General features: G+C 35.5%; 1 protein-coding gene across 1 annotated transcript; it reads right to left on the reverse strand.

The window, feature by feature from the left end:
- Nucleotides 1-7,771: 7,771 nt before the first annotated feature.
- LOC104229871 (abscisic stress-ripening protein 2) lies at nucleotides 7,772-9,790 on the reverse strand. The gene is made up of 2 exons (XM_009782589.2): nucleotides 9,408-9,790; nucleotides 7,772-8,166 (listed from the first exon to the last, which is right to left on the reverse strand). The coding sequence occupies exons 1-2, from the start codon at nucleotides 9,555-9,557 to the stop codon at nucleotides 7,984-7,986; spliced, it is 333 nt and encodes a 110-aa protein (XP_009780891.1). The 5' UTR covers nucleotides 9,558-9,790; the 3' UTR covers nucleotides 7,772-7,983.
- Nucleotides 9,791-10,333: the final 543 nt, after the last annotated feature.

The raw sequence follows: 10,333 nt of genomic DNA on the forward strand, positions 1-10,333 counted from the left end.
GAATAAAAAAAATAAAAGTAAAAGTAGGTGGAATTCTCTTTTAAAAAGTAAAAGAAAGTAGAAAATTAAAAAAATAAAAGTAAAGTTTTGTGGAAATTTTAAAAAAATAAAAAGTAAAAGAAAGTTGGAATTTAAAAACAAATATAAAGGTATCTGAAAATTAAAAAAATTTAAAGTAAAAGAAAGTAGCATTTTTAAAAGAAAAGCAAAAGAAAGTGGATTGTATTTTTAAGAAAAGTTAAATAAGTGGAATTCTCTTTTAAAAAGTAAAAAAAGTGGGATTTTAAATAAGACAAAAGTAATTAAAGTTGGAAGTTAAAAAATAAAAGTAAAGAAAGGTGGGATTTCTTTTTATAAACAAAATAAAAGCAATTTGTAAGTGGGATTTCTTTTAATTAAAAAATAATAAAATAATAAAATATTTTTTAAAAATAATTCTGAAAAAATTTCGAAAATTTTGCTATAAATAGAAGAGAAAATTTGAGAAGAAAAAAAAAATAGAGGGGGAGGAGAGAAATTTAGGTTGAAAATTTTCATTAAATTTTTTTTTCAATATTTCGGACCTTGAATCTTGGGTTTGAAGAAGAGTTGATAGAGATTTTGTTGTTGCTGCTGTATTGACTCTACAACTTTCAGATTTTATTCATTTGAATTCACTCTCTTGTAGGTATGTAATTCAAGCTCTTGAGTTAAAAAATGTTGGAGCATCTTTATTGAAGCAGAAGCAAATTGATTTGGTTCTTTTGATAAAGTTTCTTTCGTATTTAATCTGTTCGCATGAATGCTGTTTCTTTGATTGAGTGAATTGAGATTTGCAAATGTTAACGTTATTTTAGAATGTTCATGACTTTGTCTCATTTTCTTTTCTTTTTTTTTCTTTTTTTTATTTTTCTTGGCTCATGACTTGTAACCAGCAGGTATTGTTTTGTTTACATTTAGATTTCAAGCTCATGTAGCACCATGTTCATAATTGAAATTTAAAGAAGTATGTGAAGTTGAACAATTTGTCAACATTAAGATGTAAAAAAAAATAGATTGTGTTAGTGGAATGATCTAATCTTCAATTTATGTTATTGACTGCATATTTTCTTAAATTAACCATGTGAAGATTCAACTTCTTCTTCTTCAAAATGGTACTGTAGAAGTTATAGTGGTGATACTACAACTTTCTCTTTAGCATAGTGTTAAATAAATTAATTACTTTACGTGTTCTTTGTTATAATCAAGTTTAAAATGCATTTTTGTATGTCCATGTTTGTTTTGTTCCTTCTGGTTCATCCGAATAGTTCTCAGCATGATTTCTTTTTCTTTTTGTGCTCATATGGTCATTTAGGATTCATTATTTTGCTATAAAATTTTGTTAGTTTCTTTCTAGAATTTGAAATCGAAAGTCGGTCTTTTGAAAATGATATGGAGATGAACCCAAAGTTGGCACTTGTCTTTTGTTATTTTCACATAAATGCCAACTCCACCTTTCTGAATTGTAGTATGCTATAACAAAAGGCTCCAGTGATATACTTGTAGCTAACCCATTTCTTTAGGTCTTTTGTACTTATCAATTATACCACTCCATCCACAATAAGATCTCAAAATGCATAGCCCTCATTTAATTAATTTTAAATCCATAGAATTCGAGGCATGCTATTTAGCGTATTTTCTATGGCCCTCGAAAAGTTGAAAAATGCGTAGTTGCTTTAGGTGCGTAATTTAAAATTACCTTCCTAAACTCGGGTGTGCATTTCATGTGACCCAAATCCAAATCCCAACAACGTTAAATAAAATGTGTCGTGGACCGCGGGTGCATTTATGTGACGTGGTTCAAGACATATTTTAAATGATGTTGCAATTTTCCTAAAAATGAATAAGAGCGGTTAATTAGTTAAAATTTAACCATAGGCTAAAACATGAATTAAAATCAGATAAACCCAATTATAACAGTTGAGCGACCGTGCTAGAACCACGGAACCGGGGAATGCCTAACACCTTCTCCCAGGTTAACAAAATTCCTTACCTGGATTTTTGTGTTCGCGGACTGTAAAACAAAGTCAATCTTTTCCTCGATTCGGGATTTGAACCGGTGACTTGGGACACCATAAATTATCCCAAGTGGTGACTCTGAATTTTTAATACTAAATAAATCCCGTTACGATTGTCACTTTAAGTTGGAAAAAACTCCGTTATACCCTTTCCGGGGTGTAGGAAAAAAGGAGGTTTGACAACATGTTCAGAGTCCCTTAGTCGCAAGTGGTACGCAAGGATAGATGAGGCACTAGGTGCCGGTATCGCCCCCGGGCTCGGGACGTGACAAAAGTAGTATCAGAGCAGTTCTGTCCTAGGGAATCTACAAGCCGTGTCTAGTAGGGTCTTGTTTATAGATGTGTGGGACGGTGTTTCCATGATGTCAATGACACCGGTTACCTCCTTCGGGGCAAGAGCGGCTTCTCGGGAGGTCGTGGCCTCCGATTCTCTTTCTAGTTCCCGAGCTAAAGGGGAATCGACCTCTCGACCACCTTCCTCGGTCGTCGCCTGCTCTCCCTCGTCGATTGTCGAACCATGAGCAATGAACTCAAGATCGTCATCCTCAGGGTAATCCCAGAGTCGGAAGAGTGAATCAAGGTCCGGTACCCTAACTTTGTGTTCTTTTTGTTGCTTTTCCGGACTCAGACATCAACCCTCTTCTTCTTCACCTTAGCGTCCGAGAAGCCAAAGGATTTCCTCTTTTTCGTTTTCTCCTCCTTTGCAGTAGCTCGGGCTGTCCCCAAGTGGAGGGTTCAGCAAGCGAGGATGGGGCCTCGTCCCTATCCAATGGCCGAAGCTCGGTGGTCTTGGGCAAACTTGTGAAAGGAAAAATACTTAGCAAATATAAAAGTTAAGTATGCAAATATAATTATTCGGGCAGAAGACTCACCATAGGAACGGGCCTCGCACTTGCCCTTCGAGAGCTTGCGCCATTCGCGCTCGAAGTAAGACATTTGTTTGCAAATCCCCTCGATCCACTCTTGAAGCGAGGGACTACATTGGGAACTTAGGAGACCGCTGCACAACGGTAGACACATGCAATTAGAAAAAGAACAAAAGGAAATAGAAAGCACTCGAGAAGGAGAAGACTTACGAGATGAGTTCCACTTTTCAAGGAATGGTAGAAATTCGAGGAGAATGAAGTCTTCGGTTTTCACCCGAACGAACCTCCCCTTCCAACCTCGACCTTAATCTTCATCGATGCTCGAGAATAGAGCTTTACTTGCTCGATGAACGAGCATGATCATCCCCCCCGGAAGATTCGAGGACTGTAGAGATGAAGCAGGTGGTCGAGGGTGAACTGAGGTGCTTCGGTGTTGTTTACGAAGTGGCGAAGGAGGATTAGGATCCTCCAAAAGGACAGGTGAATCTGCCTAAGGCAGACCTCGTACCTTTTGCAGAAGCTGAGGATTATAGGGTCCACCAGGGCGAGCATGAAGGGGTAAGTGTAAACCCTTAGATACCCCTCCATGTGAGTGGTGATGTCCTCATTGGACCCGGGAATGACCACCTCCTTTCCCTCCCAGTTGCAGTCCACCCGAACAATGGGGAGTATATCTTCGGTAATGGAGGATATATACCACCTTGCCTCGGTCTTGCTTACTGGAATCCTTCTCAACTTTGAAATCGTTTTCAATACAACAACCCCCAGGAACGAAACTCTTCAAAGGATGCTCCGGGACCACCTCAGGAACGATCATCTCTGCATTTGGGGTCGGGTTGGAAGTTGAAGGGGCAGCTTGTTGAGGCACAAATTTGGAAGTTCTTGCCATCGGATTCTGAAAAATATAAAGGTTTGAAGAAAAATATGAAGGTTTGAAGATAGAGATGAAGATATGAAGGTTTGGTTTGAAAATTTAAAGAAGAAGTATGAAGATATGAAGATCTAAGAAGCAATGTATAAAGATTTGAAGAGGTTAGAGTTAAGTGAAAATTCGAGGGTAAGTCAAATAGCTCCGGAATCGAAAAGTAAAAAAATGAAAATGGGGTCGGAATTTTTGTAGAGGAAAAGAATAATCAGTGCATGATGTTTCGCATTTGAGGATAGTCAACCGGTGACTGACACATGTTCGAAGTCTGAACGACGCGACTGATGGGACGTTTTACTAACTCGTCAACCCGGTTGTAACATACGAAAGAAGGAAGCGGGGTTAATTAATCGCTTCATGTCACTTAGATAAACCTACTCTCCGGAAAGCGAGGGGACTATCTGTGTACGGGTAAAAATGGAGGCAAAGTTTTCCCCGATTTTCCGGTGAGAGAACAAAAGGGAAGCATGGATCGATGTGATTAGGGGTGTGTATTCGAATCGGTTTATTGATAAATCGAATCGACTATTTGTTATCGATTTATCGATATCGGTTTATCGATTTATCAATTTCGATTTCGATTTCAATTTCGAATTTTTCCTTATCGAGTTATCGATTTCTATTTCGATTTTGTCCTCTTCGGTTATCGGTTTATCGATAAACCGATAAGATATACTAAAAAAACAAATACTAATTTTTATTCTTTTTCTTTTTCAGTTTCGTTTTCCCTCTCCTTTTCTGGTCTACCCTCACTGCAAAGTCTGGAAATTCTTGTCCGATTTCACATAACCAAGAAAAGTATATTGAAGATTCCGTGTTTCTAAACAATTTACCTCATGTATTTTACAGGTTTAATTTTCTCTTCATTTAAATTAGATCACAAAAAACATGATTCAGGTATCTTAATTTTTATTTTTTATCTTCCAAATCCAGTAACCTTATGACAAGAAGCGGTTTTTGATATCTACAACAGATAAAGATGATCTGATAAACTGGTCAATATATAAAACCCATGCATTGCGTATAAATCGTTTTCCTATGTTAGCCTTTTTCTAGAAAACACTATAATTCATCTAAACAAAAGACTCTCTTTGTGGGGTTAAGGATTTGGATGGATAAAGTAAAAATGGGATTCTTCTCAATCCGATTATTCCACTACAAACTCCCCTTTTTCTCTTTTTGGTTCATAGTAGTTTTGTTGCATGTGCTTGTTGACACAATTTTTATATTATAAACGGTGTTCATCTTATTTTAGCTTCTTTTTGTCCATATTAGTTAGGGTGTTTATAGCGATATACTTTTCGTGGAATCCCGCAAATTTTTTTATTGGTGTAATCGATAAGCCCCAAAAATCGAAAAAATCGAAACCTTATTGAAACGATAACCATAAGCATATGTAAAAATCGATAATCGATAAATAATTATCGATAAGGGTCAAAATCGAATCGATAAATCGAATGCACACCTCTAGATGTGATTATAATCGAGGTCGGGAACCCCTCTATTGAGACTCGGGAAGAATGAATGATGTATTGGAGATCGGGTACGGTAAGGCGACATACCCCGGATCAAGTATGGCTTCTATACCTCGGGAGATACGGTGAACGATTATGCATGACGGATAGGGGACCGTAATATTCGCCTTCAACCTGATTTTACGGCACGAATCCCGTTCGGTGTTTATTATAGATCAATAATTACCGGAAAAATAAGATTTTTACTTTTTTTATTCTTGTACTAGGATTGAAATTCTCTTACTATATAAAGGGAAAGCTTTTCTTTAGTTTGTTATATTATAACACGTATTTCAAGGCAGTAAAAAGTTTACTTTTATCTTCTAGCTAGTGTTCAAAGTATTATTCACTTGTTCTTTTCTGAACGCATGATCGGGCTTGTACCGAGGATCCGATCGAGGACGAGTTCTACTGTTCAATCCTAGACCAGGCTTGGTCATTACATTATGATTGGTTTGATCATTTATTCTATCTTTAATTCATCTATTTGTTGTCCTTAATTTTTCGTATTGAACTAAACAATGTATCCTTTAAACCGCATACAAATTTAATTGTTACTCATTTTTGGGGTAAACAATAGTCTCGTTGAAGTTATTTAGATTTTCTTCCCCTCAATATCAATCACCATCACTTTTTTTCACTACTAGAAATTCGGGAAAACCGTCCAAAAAAACCAACAAAAGTAGGTCGGTAATGGTCGATAACCGTCCAAAACGCGATCATTAACGTATGTCGGTATTTTGAAGGTCGGAAGGGCATACCAGCCAAAGTTGGTCGGACATTACCAACCAACTTTGATCTGTCAATTAAATTCAAAAAATTAAAAAATGCACCATCTGGAAATCGAACCGGGATCTGTACAGTGGTAGGATATTATTCTACCACTAGACCATTGGTACATTTTTTAAGACTGTCTTTTATTTTATTTATACTTTTTAATTGTACTTTCGCACGAAAGTAACTTACTAATGTCGGTTGGTTTTATTAAAAAATAAAATTACTGACCGAATTTGGCCGATTTTTCAAAATGTCCGGCCGAATTAACCGACCGATTTTGATCGATTTTTTTAATACTAATTTTAATTTATTTTAAATTAATAACCGACCAAAATTGATATGTTTCTTGAAAAATAAATTTTGCGGGACTCAAAATAGTTTCCCGCATTTGGTCGATTTCAAAAAAATTAAATATTTTGAAAAACCGACCGACTTTGGTCTGTTTTTTGACCGATCAAAATTGATCGATCGACCGTGGTCGATTTTCGCCGAATTTCTAGTGGTGTCTCCTCAAGTTGGAGGAGACGCATAATTAGACAGCGAAGATCATTTGAATTATCCACCAAACGATGGATGATCACTTAGCTATTAATGTCTCTTGTATATGACAAACATAAGTGGCAAAGGAGAAAACAACAGTACCAGAAGATGAAAATGCCATGCAAGTATCAATCAAAGTCACGTTTTCTTTTCTAATATTTCTGTTTTTAAATAAGTCATATTATACGGAGTATTTTTTTCAGTTAGGAAAGAGTTACTAGAATTTTATTAGAAAGATATCTTCAACAGATGGCGCGCACTCATGAAAAGATACTAGCTAAGTTAGTGCACCGACAGTTATAGATTTTATTTATACTATCCGATTAAACTGACTTACAACAATATATAATTTGTACAACAAATCTGATATGATCCACTTAAATATTGAGTAATAACTTAAAATTTTATAAAAATATTTGTTTAGGTTAAATGGTTTTTAAAAAAAATTAGTTTAGCTGTCCGTATTAGGGTTGGTACTCAACTAATCAAGATTCGAGTTTGTGGCACTCATTTAAGAGGAAGTACTTCTTATCAAGAATTTTTTTCATTCTCAACGTCCGAAATCAAGACTTATGTTTAAGGATGGATGAATCTTATCTATTTCACCACATCCCTTGGTTATATATGCTTGCAGTTTATTTGCATCAACCCAATAATTACATGCATGTCACATGTCTACATGAATATATATGGTTATCATTCAATTATAATTAATTATTTAATATATAGTTTAACCTTAAATTATTATTTAATCATAATAAATTAGTATAATTTGATATAAACATTAGCTTTTACCAAAAGAACGTAGGTGGAACAAAGCCCGAACTAATAGTCAACAAAGTAGCTAAAACAATCACAACACGCGAATGCGAACATGCATAAATGAAAAGTGGCCATTTGGGTGACTAGTTATCGATCGATTAAATAAATTAGATTGATTGTAGTTGGAATTTCGTGCCATAGTCAATTTAGATTAGAAAATCACTTAACCGCGTAAATATCGAACATAGATTTTAAGAGGTTAAGATGTCATTAACTTATTTTGAACATAAGGAAGAAGAGAGATTGAGTCTCAAATAGTACCATATTAACTCATACAAGAAAAAGTCAAGATTGCACCAAATCAAAAGGCGAACAACATACATAGCAATACCAAAGCAATCCATATTACATAGAGCACTCGATATAAAACACGTACATACTCCATTTTTGTTTATTTTAGGCAGTTCAAGTACGTATAAGACATTACAGCACCAATATAGTAATACAGAGAATTAAAAACACAAAGAAATATACTGAAAATAGGAGTTCAAAAGCAGTTAAATTTAGAAGAGGTGGTGGTGTTTTCCTCCTTCAGCTTCCTTTTGTTCTTTCTTGGCATCCTTCTTATCATGGTGTTCATGGAATGCAAATCCACCTGCCCCAACTGCAGCAGCTGCTGCTATCTCTTCTTCTATCTTGTGTTTGTGTGCATGCTCTGGATCTTTCTTTGCCTTGTGCTTCTCATGCTAAATTATTTTTATCAAAACAAAAAAAAAAAGAGTAAGAAAATTGAAGAAAGTAGCTCAATCAAGATAATTAGAGGGGAGTTTTACAACAACGGTAAAGTTGTCTCCATATGACATATAGGTTACTGGTTCGAAACGTGTGGAAGAAGCCACTAATGCTTGCATTAGAGTAGACTATCTACATCGCACCTTTTGGGATGCAGCCCTTCCCTTTTCGACCTTGCGTGCATACAAGATGATTTGTGCACTGGGCTGTCCTTAATTTGCCAAGTCAATCAAGATAACTAAAGAGACAAATATACTTCTTTTAAGGAGCATAATGCTTTTCCATATAAGGTATTGTAACATTTTTGCTAATATCCGCATCTAGAGAACAAAAGTGAAAAACAAAAAGAATTTTTTTAATCCTTGTAAAACTGATTAAAGTGAACAATCATAACATAACTATTTGGGAATTGACTCGAACAGGAGACTTTCAGTTTAACCATATTTTCAGGGAAGGTAACAAGATTGCAGATCAATTAGCAAACTTGGGTGAAGTCACAAAAACTCATGGTATCTTCAACCAAGTTGTTTCCCTTCCTAGAGAGGTTAGAGCTTCTTTGAAGTTTGAGCAAGAGGAAATACCCAATTTCAGGTTTAGAGTGAAAAGGAATTTTTTTTTGTACTTAATGATATCATCAATTGATATTAGAATTAGACATAGCATGTTTGGGGCATATGTGTATGCTGGGCCATCTTTTGTGAATATAGATGTATCAAGTACTAGAGAGGAGTCTATCAGATTTCTGTCAATTTCTTATACACAAATGCACTTTAGATTGGTGGTTATCAATGTACAATATATAATTGAGGCTAAGGTGTATATTCTCCTCCGTGTAATCAAAGTTTTGAATATACAGGTTGGAGTCCGGCCTAACTCCACCATCGAGATGATGGAATTTGATTAAAAAAAAAATAACATAACTATTTAATATTTGTCTGTTATATTTTATGTGGACCTGCTTCAACTACATAATATATGTTACTTTATTAATTACAACAACAATAACAAACCCAATGAAATTCCACAGGTGGTCTGGGTAGGGTAGCGTGTATGCAGACCATATTCCTACCTTATTATGGTAGACAGGTTGTTCCGATAGACCTCGGGAACAAAAAAGAGAGCAATAAACAAACAATATCAACAATAATGTAATAGTACATGTTAGTTTATAAATTAAACAAAAATACATACGTACCATGGCAAAAGCACCAGCAGCAGCAGCACCAAGTTCACCAACTTTCTCGAGATGACTATGGTGCTTGACTTCTTTTTCATAATCGACAGGACCCTCTTCCTCCTCCTTGTTCTTGTGGTGAAAGAGATGATGGTGCTTCTCTTCGGCCATATTGGTGCTAGCTAGTGGTTTTGAAGACTGTCAATGGGAAAAATGGCAATTCAGAAATGGTTGATGCTTGAGTATTTTGATTGCATTATTTATAGCTGATGAATTGCTGCCTTAGTCCAAAAATAGCTGGCGTGGGTAAGGAGAAAATGTTGTGAAAGGGATTTGAATATTAGTCCATGTGGATTAGGTGGCACCTTTATTAATTCGTAAGCAAATTCCCATGCAGTGGTGAAACAAGAGATTAATTTTTTGAACTGAAACAAAAGAGCAACAAGCTCTCGTAACCAATTGGATAGAACACCTACGTAGTAAGTGGAGGTCTTGAGTTTTGCTCACAACAAGATTATTCTATTTTTCTGTATTTATGTATTTCGTCTTGATTACAGTCGATACAGATTGTATCATTTGTATATACCACTATAATTTACCTTCCTCATTTATTTCTAACGAAGTGAGGTTTTGACTGGTGGATGTGATATATACCTGTGTCCAGTTCAATCCAATTTTTTTTATTTACTTAAAGAGCCCTCTGGGAATTTAGCAACCGGATCAAATAAGTTCAATAATTGTCGAAGGAAAATGTCAATGGAAACACATAGCTATAAAAATTCCTTTCTTTTATGTAAATAACAAAACACGTGATTCGTCATTTCCTTCTCAAACTTCTTTAATTTCTTTCCGTGTGTAGGGGCAGAATTATGCATCAGCACTCTTTTAAACCCAAAAAAAAAAAAAGTTACAAAGAGAAGGAGGACTGTGAGAATCGAACCTACACT

The sequence above is a fragment of the Nicotiana sylvestris genome, chromosome 4 (genome assembly GCF_000393655.2).
Source record: "Nicotiana sylvestris chromosome 4, ASM39365v2, whole genome shotgun sequence".
Taxonomy (NCBI): domain Eukaryota; kingdom Viridiplantae; phylum Streptophyta; class Magnoliopsida; order Solanales; family Solanaceae; genus Nicotiana; species Nicotiana sylvestris.

What these genes read in the sequence shown, in the direction of transcription:
- LOC104229871 (XM_009782589.2), bottom strand. Translation starts at nt 9,557, where the DNA reads ATGGCCGAAGAGAAGCACCATCATCTCTTTCACCACAAGAACAAGGAG. An exon ending in CTGCTGGTGCTTTTGCCATG is followed by an intron (nt 8,167 to 9,407) that starts GTACGTATGTAT and finishes AAAATAATTTAG; the next exon opens with CATGAGAAGCACAAGGCAAA.